Source organism: Ursus maritimus, unplaced genomic scaffold (genome assembly GCF_017311325.1).
Source record: "Ursus maritimus isolate PB19 unplaced genomic scaffold, ASM1731132v1 scaffold_9, whole genome shotgun sequence".
Lineage (NCBI taxonomy): Eukaryota > Metazoa > Chordata > Mammalia > Carnivora > Ursidae > Ursus > Ursus maritimus.
The window spans coordinates 61,763,932-61,775,945 of record NW_024427107.1 but is presented as its reverse complement, the minus strand read 5'-3'; the positions used below and the strand labels follow the sequence as shown (position 1 = coordinate 61,775,945).

Below are 12,014 nucleotides of genomic sequence, written 5' to 3'. Positions count from 1 at the left end.
CCGCTGCTGCTCTGACTCTCAGAAGAGGCACAGCAAACCGCCAGGGAAAGCCGCCAGAGAACAAAAGCCTGGAAATACCGGCTCACAGTGTGCCCATCCCCATCCCCCCTCGCAGGGGACGCGGAGACTCTACCCAAACAGGGTTGCCTGAGTATTGGCGCGGCAGGCCCCTCCCCCAGAACACAGAAGGCAGGCTGAAAAATCAAGAAGCCCACAACCCGGGCGCCTGGGTGGCGCAGTCATTGAGCGCCTGCCTTCGGCTTAGGGCGTGATCCCAGCGTTCCGGAAAGGAGTCCCTCATCGGGCTCCTCCGCTGGGAGCCTGCTTCTTCCTCTCCCACTCCCCTGCTTCTGTTCCCTCTCTCGCTGGTTGGCTGCCACATAAATAAATAAATAAAATCTTTAAAGAAGAAGCCCACATCCCTAAGATCCCTATAAAACAAGGGGCACGGCCTGGGACCCAGTCAATAATTTGGGCTCTGGACAACCCCGCAACCTCTCTTCATCAGAATGACAAGAAGGAGAAGCCCCCCCCAGCAAAGAAAAGACAGTGATTCTGTGGCCTCTGCCACAGAAATAATGGATATGGATGTAACCAAATTATCAGAAATGGAATTCAGAGTAACGATGGTCAAAATGATGAGTAGAATTGAAAAAACTATTAACGAAAAGGTTACTGAGAATATAGAATCCCTAAGGACAGAAATGAGAGCGAATCTGACAGAAATTAAAAATTCTATGAGCCAAATGCAGGCAAAACTAGAGGCTCTGACGGCCAGGGTCGCAGAAGCAGAGGAACGGGTTAGTGAATTGGAGGATGGGTTAATAGAGGAAAAAATGAAAATAGAAGATGGTCTTAAAAAAATCCACGCCCACGAATGTAGGTTACGGGAGATTACTGACTCAATGAAACGATCCAATGTTAGAATCATCGGCATCCCCGAGGGGGTGGAGAAAAACAGAGGTCTAGAAGAGATATTTGAACAAATTGTAGCTGAAAACTTCCCTAATCTAGCAAGGGAAACAAACATTCGTGTCCAAGAGGCAGAGAGGACCCCTCCCAAGCTCAACCACGACAAACCTACGCCACGTCACGTCATAGTGCAATTCGCAAATATTAGATGCAAGGATACAGTATTGAAAGCGGCCAGGGCAAAGAAATTTCTCACGTACCAAGGCAAAAGCATCAGAATTACGTCAGACCTGTCTACACAGACCTGGAATGAGAGAAAGGGTTGGGGGAGCATATTTAAAGCTCTTTCAGAGAAAAACATGCAGCCAAGGATCCTTTATCCAGCAAGGCTGTCATTCAGAATTGATGGAGAAATAAAGACATTTCAGAATCGCCAGTCACTAACCAATTTTGTAACCACGAAACCAGCCCTACAGGAGATATTACGGGGGGTTCTATAAAAGTAAAAAGGCCCCAAGAGTGATACAGAACAGAAAGTCACAGCCAATACAAACAAAGACTTTACTGGCAACATGGCAACATTAAAATCATATCTCTCAGTAATCAGTCTTAATGTAAATGGTTTGAACCATCCCATAAAACGCCACAGGGTTGCAGATTGGATAAAAAGAAATGACCCATCCATTTGCTGTCTACAAGAGACTCATTTCGAACCCAAAGATGCATTCAGACTGAGAGTAAGGGGATGGAGTACCATCTTTCACGCAAATGGACCTCAAAAGAAAGCTGGGGTAGCAATTCTCATATCAGATAAATTGGATTTTAAACTACAGACTATAGTTAGAGATGCAGAAGGGCACTATATTATTCTTAAGGGAAGTATTCAACAAGTGGATATGACAATTATAAATATATATGCCCCCAACAGGGGAGCAGCAAGATACACAAGCCAACTCTTAACCAGAATAAAGAGACATATAAATAAAAATACATTAATAGTAGGGGACCTCAACACTCCACTCTCAGAAATAGACAGAACACCCTGGCAAAAACTAAGCAAAGAATCAAAGGCTTTGAATGCCATACTCGACGAGTTGGACCTCATAGATATATATAGAACACTACACCCCAGAACCAAAGAATACTCATTCTATTCTAATGCCCATGGAACATTCTCAAGAATAGACCATGTTCTGGGACACAAAACAGGTCTCAACCGATACCAAAAGATTGAAATTATCCCCTGCATATTCTCAGACCACAACGCTCTGAAATTGGAACTCAACCACAAGGAAAAATTTGGAAGAAACTCAAACACTTGGAGACTAAGAACCATCCTGCTCAGGAATGACTCGATAAACCAGGAAATCAAAAATCAAATTAAACAATTTATGGAGACCAATGAGAATGAAAATACAACAGTCCAAAACCTATGGGATACTGCAAAGGCAGTCCTAAGGGGGAAATACATAGCCATCCAAGCCTCACTCAAAAGAATAGAAAAATCTAAAATGCAGTTTTTATATTCTCACCTCAAGAAGCTGGAACAGCAACAGAGGGACAGGCCTAATCCACGCACGAGGAAGCAGTTGACCAAAATTAGAGCTGAAATCAATCAAGCAGAAACCAGAAGTACAGTAGAGCAGATCAACAGGACTAGAAGCTGGTTCTTTGAGAGAATCAATAAAATTGACAGACCACTGGCAAGACTTATCCAAAAGAAAAGAGAAAGGACCCAGATTATTAAAATTATGAATGAAAAAGGAGAGGTCACGACGAACACCATTGAAATTGGAAGGATTATTAGAAATTTTTATCAACAGCTATATGCCAATAAACTAAGCAATCTGGAAGAGATGGAATCCTTCCTGGAAACCTATAAACTACCAAGATTGAAACCGGAAGAAATTGATTCCTTAAACAGGCCAATTAATTATGAAGAAATTGAGTCAGTGATAAACAACCTTCCAAATAACAAAACTCCAGGCCCGGACGGTTTTCCTGGGGAATTCTACCAAACATTCAAAGAAGAAATAATACCTATTCTCCTAAAGCTATTTCAAAAAATAGAAACAGAAGGAAAGCTACCAAACTCATTCTATGAGGCCAATATTACCTTGATCCCCAAACCAGGCAAAGACCCCCTCAAAAAGGAGAATTACAGACCGATTTCCCTAATGAATATGGACGCCAAAATCCTCAACAAGATACTTGCTAATAGAATCCAACAGTACATTAAAAGGATTATCCATCACGATCAAGTGGGATTCATACCTGGGATGCAAGCGTGGTTCAATATTCGCAAATCAATCAGCGTGATACATCATATCAACAAGAAAAGACTCAGGAACCATATGATCCTCTCAATCGATGCCGAAAAAGCATTTGACAAAATACAGCATCCTTTCCTGATTAAAACCCTTCAGAGTGTAGGAATAGAAGGTACATTTCTCAATCTCATAAAAGCCATCTATGAAAAGCCTACTGCAAATATTATTCTCAATGGGGAAAAGCTGGAAGCCTTTCCCTTAAGATCAGGAACTCGACAAGGATGCCCACTCTCGCCACTATTATTCAACATAGTACTAGAAGTCCTTGCAACAGCAATCAGACGACAAAAAGGGATCAAAGGTATTCAAATTGGCAAAGAAGAAGTCAAAATGTCTCTCTTTGCAGATGACATGATACTCTATATGGAAAACCCAAAAGAAGCCACTCCCAAACTATTAGAAGTTATAGAGCAATTCAGTAACGTGGCGGGATACAAAATCAATGCTCAGAAATCAGTTGCATTTCTATACACGAATAACGAGACCGAAGAAAGATAAATTAGGGAATCCATCCCATTTACAATAGCACCAAAAACCATACGTTACCTTGGAATTAACTTAACCAGAGACGTAAAGGACCTATATTCTAGAAACTATAAATCACTCTTGAAAGACATTGAGGAAGACATAAAAAGATGGAAAGATATTCCATGCTCATGGATCGGAAGAATTAACATAGTTAAAATGTCCCTGCTACCCAGAGCAATCTACACTTTCAATGCTATCCCGATCAAAATACCGAGGACATTTTTCAAAGAACTGGAACAAATAGTCCTTAAATTTGTATGGAAACAGAAAAGGCCCCGAATCTCCAAGGAACTGTTGAAAAGGAAAAACAAAGCTGGGGGCATCACAATGCCGGATTTCGAGCTGTACTACAAAGCTGTGATCACAAAGACAGCATGGTACTGGCACAAAAACAGACACATAGACCAATGGAACAGAATAGAGAGCCCAGAAATGGACCCTCGGCTCTTTGGGCAACTAATATTTGATAAAGCAGGAAAAAACATCCGGTGGGAAAAAGACAGTCTCTTCAATAAATGGTGCTGGGAAAATTGGACAGCTACATGCAAAAGAATGAAACTTGACCACTCTCTCACACCATACACAAAAATAAACTCCAAATGGATGAAAGACCTCGATGTGAGACAGGAATCCATCAAAATTCTAGAGGAGAACATAGGCAGCAACCTCTACGACATCGGCCAAAGCAACCTTTTTCATGACACATCCCCAAAGGCAAGAGAAACAAAAGATAAAATGAATTTATGGGACTTCATCAAGATAAAAAGTTTCTGCACAGCCAAGGAAACAGTCAGAAAAACTAAGAGGCAGCCCACGGAATGGGAGAATATATTTGCAAATGACACTACAGATAAAGGACTGGTATCCAAGATCTACAAAGAACTTCTCAAACTCAATACACGAGAAACAAATAAACAAATCAAAAAATGGGCAGAAGATATGAACAGACACTTTTCCAATGAAGACATACAAATGGCTAACAGACACATGAAAAAATGTTCAAAATCATTAGCCATCAAGGAAATTCAAATCAAAACCACACTGAGATACCACCTTACGCCAGTTAGAATGGCAAAAATAGACAAGGCAAGAAACAACAATTGTTGGAGAGGATGTGGAGAAAGGGGATCCCTCCTACATTGTTGGTGGGAATGCAAGTTGGTACAGCCACTCTGGAAAACAGTGTGGAGGTCCCTTAAAAAGTTAAAAATTGAGCTACCCTATGACCCAGCCATTGCACTACTGGGTGTTTACCCCAAAGATACAGACGTAGTGAAGAGAAGGGCCATATGCACCCCAATGTTCATAGCAGCATTGTCCACAATAGCCAAATCATGGAAGGAGCCGAGATGCCCTTTAACTGATGGCTGGATTAAGAAGTTGTGGTCCATATATACAATGGAATATTACTCAGCTATCAGAAAGAACGAATTCTCAACATTTGCTGCAACATGGACGGGATTGGAGGAGATAATGCTAAGTGAAATAAGTCAAGCAGAGAAAGACAATTATCATATGATTTCTCTCATCTATGGAACATAAGAACTAGGAAGATCAGTAGGGGAAGAAAGGGATAAAGAAAGGGGGGTAATCAGAAGGGGGAATGAAGCATGAGAGAGTATGGACTCTGAGAAACAAACTGAGGGCTTCAGAGGGGAGGGGGTGGGAGAATGGGATAGACTGGTGATGGATAGTAAGGAGGGCACGTATTGCATGGTGCACCGGGTGTTATACGCAACTAATGAATCATCGAACTTTACATCAGAAACCAGGGATGGACTGTATGGTGACTAACGTAATATAATAAAAAAACATTAAAAAAAAAAAGATAGGATATTTCACGAAGAAAAAAGTAATCACAACTTACATCACCTGGACCAACTCGTATATTGTACCACAATTCAAAAAATCTGAAAGTGAACCCAGTCATCTATATAATCCTCAGAAACTATGCAGTTTAAAGGTGTCTAAATGTTCAAGATATATATAAATTGAAGAAATCATATATTTCAACCTCAAATAGCAAAATGAAAACCATAATTTTAGAATTTGAGTTTGAATGCCAGTTATTAATCTTAAATAAAGTTTCTATTCAAGTTCTTAAAATTCATAATCAGGCAGAATTTATCTTTTAAAAAGTGACATATTAATTAGAGTATCACTTTTTATGATTCCTGCAATTTTGTAAGCTTAAGAAGCTAAACATTTTCAGATGCCAATTTTTCCATTTTAAATAGTTTTATTCAAATAAAAGGCCCAAATTGCCTATCTTCCAAGATAAAGAGTTGAAAATTTCAATTAAGTAAAATTCCCTTCTGATAGCTGCTAAAACATTTAACCTTCACTCTTGTGGCTAAAATATTGTCTAATGTTAAGTATTTTAAAGATATTATAGAAAGATACTATAGAAAGTAAGATATTATAAGCATACTCAGCCAAGGATAATGATTCTCTGCTATTACTATCTTCTTCCTCAAAACACTCAGCACTCAAACATTCTTCGATATTTGTTTGAAGAACATCTTCTATTTCATCTTTTTCTGTACCAAAATGTATCTCTTCCCAGTCAGAACTGCAAAACTAATACATGAAAAGATTGCATTAAATGATGGGTTCCTGAAATTATTTATATTAACAAAGACATTTACTAATGCCTATTTTTTCATTTCTGTTACCTGATAAAATCCACATATTGCCTGCACTGCAAAGAACCACTTCTTGGAACCAGGTATACCGCCTACCGAACACGCTTGAAAAGAAAACCATGGTTATTAGAAGAAAGGCATACCACAAATAAGCAGATGTTATGGTATATATACTTAGAGAATTATATAATTTTTGATACATATTATATAGTTCTTTAAGGTATGTGTGTGTATATATGCATATACATATATACAACGCGGATCTTTTTAAAATCCCTAAAAATTAAAACAGAACAATCTGCCTAAAGAGCAAAATTATTCACCGACAATGAATACTTTTGTCAAAATCAAAATCCATACTATTTTATTCATCATTTTAAACACGAAAGTCTACCAAAAAAATACATCCATTCAATTACCATTGAGTCACACCAAACCGTGTTAAGTCATTTTAGGAAAAACGATTCCCTCTTCAAAGACCATGAAGGTCTGGTTCATCCTGGCTAGAGAGAGAAGAGATAAAACTACAGCCTAAATGTAGGGAAGATTCTCTTCGTGGAGACCGGAATGTTACATGAGGATATGAAGTTAAGGGTCATCACCGGGGTGCATGTCAGTTTAGAGCCACAAAGAATGTAGAACTCTGTAAAGAAACTGGATTCACAGGAGGGAGGAGAAATGTGGTAACTGAATCTTAACTCATGGGAACAAGGTAACATGGTGAGTGCTTACTACTGCTTTCTCCCAACAGACTCAGCAGAAGACTTACCTCCGACTTCCTTAAGAAAACAGAAAACATTATTAGGTAATGACTCCCAAACATCATGTCAGCAAACATAGGACACTACTCGCATTCCCATTAGTCCTTCCTCATTCCTTTCTGTGAGTACACGAGGGGCACTGCCCTTTCAACTCAAAGTTATCCCTCAAACTTTCAGTGGGACTCCAAGCCCCTGATTAGACGATCTTTCTTGCACCTTCAAGCTCTCCTCCTCTGTCAGTTCCTTCCCATTTGGATTTAAATTTGCACAGATATTCCTCAAATTAGAGGGGGAAAAAAGATCTCCTTTAAATCACCTCCCTTTGCCAGACACTACTACTTCTTTACTCTTCTTCAAGGATAAACTGAAAGTATTGTCTACACTTGACTGTCCCTATTTCCTCATCACATTTTCTACTCCCCTCTAAATCCATTTCAATCTGTTTTTCTGTCTCCAACATGCCACTGTAACTGCACTCCCTAAAGGCAACAATAACTAGCATGTTACTGAATGTAACAGCTCTTACTGCTGTTGTTACTTGAGTAAGAAAGGAATCAAAGATGACACAGTTGTCCTCTTTCTCCTTAAAACACTTGGGTTCTGTGGAACCTATCTTTCCAGCTGCTCCTCATGCCTTTAAAAACCAGTGCTCAGTTCCTTTAAATACTGGGATTCAGTTCAAAATTTTCTGTTCTTTTCACTGTCCATAAACAATCCCATCCTTTCTCATGGCTTGAACTGATGTCTATATGATGATTCTATAATCTTTTTTTATCTCCAGGCTTTTGAGTTCTGGACACATGTATCCAACTTTTACAAAACATTTTCACTTTGACATCTTACAGGCAATTGTTTAGAGTGTTTACATGTTCTAAACCGGACATGTCATGGTCCTTCAAAACCTAATTCTCTTATCTCACTAAATGCCACCATCTACACTATAGCCAAGCCAGAAATCTAATGTCACTCTTGATTGCTTTCTCCCTCTCCCCTTCTCCTAAATCACACCAGTGCAACACTCAGTCAGGTGGATTCTACCTCTATAATTTCCTTCAGATCTACCTATTTTCCTCTACCCTGATTGCCTCTCTTATTTCTCAGCTGGTCTTCTGCAGTAGCCCCTTTATAACCACATTTTCCTCAAATTTGTCTACTTTACCGTAAGCCAGAATACTTCACTAACACAGATGGTACCAAACCTCTTCCGTCATTAAAGCCTTTAATGGCTAATCATTACTATGAAAAAAATCCGAATACCCCGACATGATTTACAAAGACTTCCACATAGCTACGCCTACCTCTCCAGCCTTAGCTCAATTACCATCATATTGCACTTCCAGTTTCTCACACTTGCCATATTACCGAAGCAATAATGCTCCCAGGATAAGAAATTCAACACGAGCAGTTCTTTCTTTGCATGGTTCCGATATGCAGACTTCAGTTACCATACTTTCAATAACTCCTGGTCCCCCAAACCATGGTTCAAACTCCAGTTACCAAGGTTTATTAATTATCTGTAATCACATAAAGTAAAACCTCACTGCTAGCTTCTCGGATCACAAATCACTACTTAAATCAAAGATGTGTATCATGATCAGTGACCAATTACATCTCTACTTTCCAAGTTTGCTGACTGATCACTGCACATCTGTTATTCAGTTCATACGAACAGAGGACGAATATGTAATTGTGTTTCCTTCTTGCCTCCCAGTGATAAATCCACGCTATTTTATAAAAATAGATAATACGAAGAGGAAATGGGCAAAAGGAAAAAAAAATGAAAGCGAAACAAAAAAAAAAAACCCAAAAAGTGATAACACTGAAAGTGATATTCAAATCTCAGGTCAACGGATTCTAGAAATAGCTGCTGTGATAAAAACACTGTGACAAAAAGGATGAAGACGTCTCAGAGAAAATGACACTGGCAAATACCTTTGCATTAAAGGAACTCCTTGACATTAAAAGTGCAAAGGATAAAACAATGGAAGCCAACACAAACTTAGGAGTACAGCAATTCACCAAAACATAGAAGAGATGCTCACTCTATATCCTAAGTTATACAATGACCGAAAGTGACAAGCACTGTTCAAACTACTCTTGATAAAGTTTTCACAAAAAAAAAGCAAAGAAAAAAGTTTAATTTTCAATGCTTTTATTTTTATTTATTTATTTATTTATTATTTATTTATTAAAGATTTTATTTATTTATTTGACAGAGAGAGAGACAGCCAGCAAGAGAGGGAACACAAGCAGGGGGAGTGGGAGAGGAAGAAGCAGCCTCCCAGCTGAGGACCCTGATATGGGGCTCGATCCCAGGACTCTGGGATCACGCCCTGAGCCGAAGGCAGACGCTTAACGACTGAGCCACCCAGGCGCCCCATAATTCTCAATGCTTTTAATGCTTCAATTACAGCCTATGAAATAACTATTAGTTTTACCATTTTGGTTTTTTTCCCCATTTCCTCTACATGTATAACCAACAGTGAGAAAGTGTTCAACGTTTTGACAAAAAAAAATGTCATGAAACAATTGTGATTTATTCCCACTGATTTTATATTAGGATTGCTTTGCATGGCCTCAGCGTGCAGTCATTTACATAGTCCCAGGTTAATTGGCAAAAAAAGGACTGCCTGGATAAGAAATGTTTATCCACCCAAACAGGAAGTGAAAGTTATCACGAGAATTCCTAGAATGCTCCCAAAGCTCTTTGATGTATACTTTCAAGGAACAAGTGAAAAATCTTTCTTGCAGTAATAGTAGTACTGACATAAATTATACCAACTTGAAAAATTAATGAGTAGTACTGCAACTGGGCAAACAGACTAGTGCAGCACAAACACATTAGAAATAACTTCCCAAGGGTGACAGTTTAAACCTGACAGACAAGAGGTTCTCCAATGAAAGAAGAGAGAAAGGAACAGATGGTACAGTCATGAGAATTACATTACCAAAATGAGCATCCTATCCCTGCCATCTCCAGAAGCTTCCTTCAGTTTTTAGGCCTTGGCCTGTTTTGGTTATCTCTTTCTCTGAACCTCTGAAAGACACTCTCAGAGGCCAAGAAGAGGAAGTAAAAGAGAAGATAACGACCAAAAAAATAAGTAGATGGATTTGTATACTGTCAATAGAAACCACAGGAGAAAAAGATTTTTACAAAGCAAAGGGTGGTCAAAGAAGTCAAATACTTAGAAAAAGTTAAAACAGTTAAGGATGGAGAAAAGATCACTGTGTTTAACAATTATGAAGTGCTTTTAAGAGAATCAGTAAGAGGTAACGGTGGGAAAAAAATGGTAAGAAATGGGTCTAAGAGCATTAATAATGTATTTGTACTCAGGACAAAATCGTAAATCCTTCTTATAATGCCACTTACCCTATTTTATGTGGAGCCAAAGACGGGCAAGAAAATCATAAAGGGAACAAAACAGAGAGAACCTAAAATAATTTTCATACAATTTAATCACATTCAAGCAGCAAGAAGAGAGGGATGTCAGCCTTTTCAGTTTTGTATTTCCTTACTACCCTATCCCAGTGGCTTATGCACAGTCAACAAATATCTCTTATACCTTTACGTGATCAAATGAATTAAATTTACTTCCAATACAAATGCAGTGTCAGAGCAATAGGAGTTTGTGTTATACTTACCTGGAAAAGTACTATCTTCTGGAATCACTGAAGCACTAATGCTTCTTTTCAGGAGATGATAAACATTTGCTGCTGTTAAGTCTGAAAAAGAAAAGACAAACTAACTCAATGGGCTTAAGAGTTAAGTCATCCAGGCCTATTCCAATTTCACCATCAGAGACTCTCAAGAACATTATGTTGTACGTGAACTACACACTATTATCGTTTCAGTATAATAAATCAAATGCAGAGAAAACAGGCAAGGCGCCCAGTTTGTACATGCTAGCCAGTTAATACAAATCCAAAAATCCCCCTGAAGAAGAATTTTAAGGGGAAAAGGGAAACTGTCACAATACTCCGTACACAACCACATACATTTTCTCCTCAAAATGCTTACCCAACCAAAACAAATAAAATGCAATACGGATTACAGCCAGAAAAACCGAAAAGGAGTACAATCTCAAACGGTTACAATTGTTTTAAGTTTTATATATATATATATACACATATACATACATATATATATATATGTATATATATATATTTTTAAGCTTAGTTTATGTGTGGGATGTCTCTTCCCATTAGGATGTAAACTCTAGGAGAGTAAGACCCTTTCCCATCTTCTTCCTTTCTGTATTACCTGCATTTGGAACACACAGGAGGCGGGAACCCTACTGAATGCATTTATTTCCAAAAAGCAGACATTCCATTTCTAAGGCACAGAGAATTGTTCAGTTAAATTTTTACTGTGCCAAGAACTTCTGAGCGCTGGAATTTTGCATCCACAAATTTGTCTCTATTTTTCCATGAAGATAACGACATTTGTCAGCCGTTATGGGGCCGATCCCAGAGAGAAACAAATCCCCGGGAAAACTCGAGATAGGTCCCTCCCCTGCAGAACTTGATTTCAAACTTCATTTTCTTCCCTCTCCTTAAGCCGTTCCCGCCCTTTCTCAGCCCCGCGCTTACCGGGCAGCTTCTCGGTACCCTCAGCGGACGACTCCGCAGGCCCATGCTCCGTCTCCTCAGCCGCTGCGGACGGAACTTTTCCTTCCCCCCAAATCACAAGAAGCAGGTACCGATCCATCCCCTTAGAGCTGAACTACTGTTGCAAGTCCCGGTTTCCACATCCAAACAGTCGCGCGCTACTGATGCACTTCCGGTTCCCCTCCACTTTAGGTCGGCTGGAAATTGTGTGCCCTCCGTCTGTTTGCTGC

At 39.2% G+C, this 12,014-nt stretch overlaps 1 protein-coding gene across 1 annotated transcript in view; it reads right to left on the bottom strand.

Annotated features, from left to right (window-relative positions):
* Nucleotides 1-11,929, bottom strand: part of LOC103661598 (MDM2 binding protein) — a 77,180-nt gene extending 65,251 nt beyond the window's left edge. Inside the window, exons 1-4 of the mRNA XM_008689299.2 lie at nt 11,767-11,929; nt 10,819-10,899; nt 6,446-6,519; nt 6,202-6,350 (exon numbers count right to left, since the gene is read on the bottom strand). Of these exons, the coding sequence (XP_008687521.1) occupies nt 6,202-6,350; nt 6,446-6,519; nt 10,819-10,899; nt 11,767-11,884 (422 nt within the window). The 5' untranslated portion in view covers nt 11,885-11,929. The remainder of the gene's footprint in view (nt 1-6,201; nt 6,351-6,445; nt 6,520-10,818; nt 10,900-11,766) is intronic.
* Nucleotides 11,930-12,014: the final 85 nt, after the last annotated feature.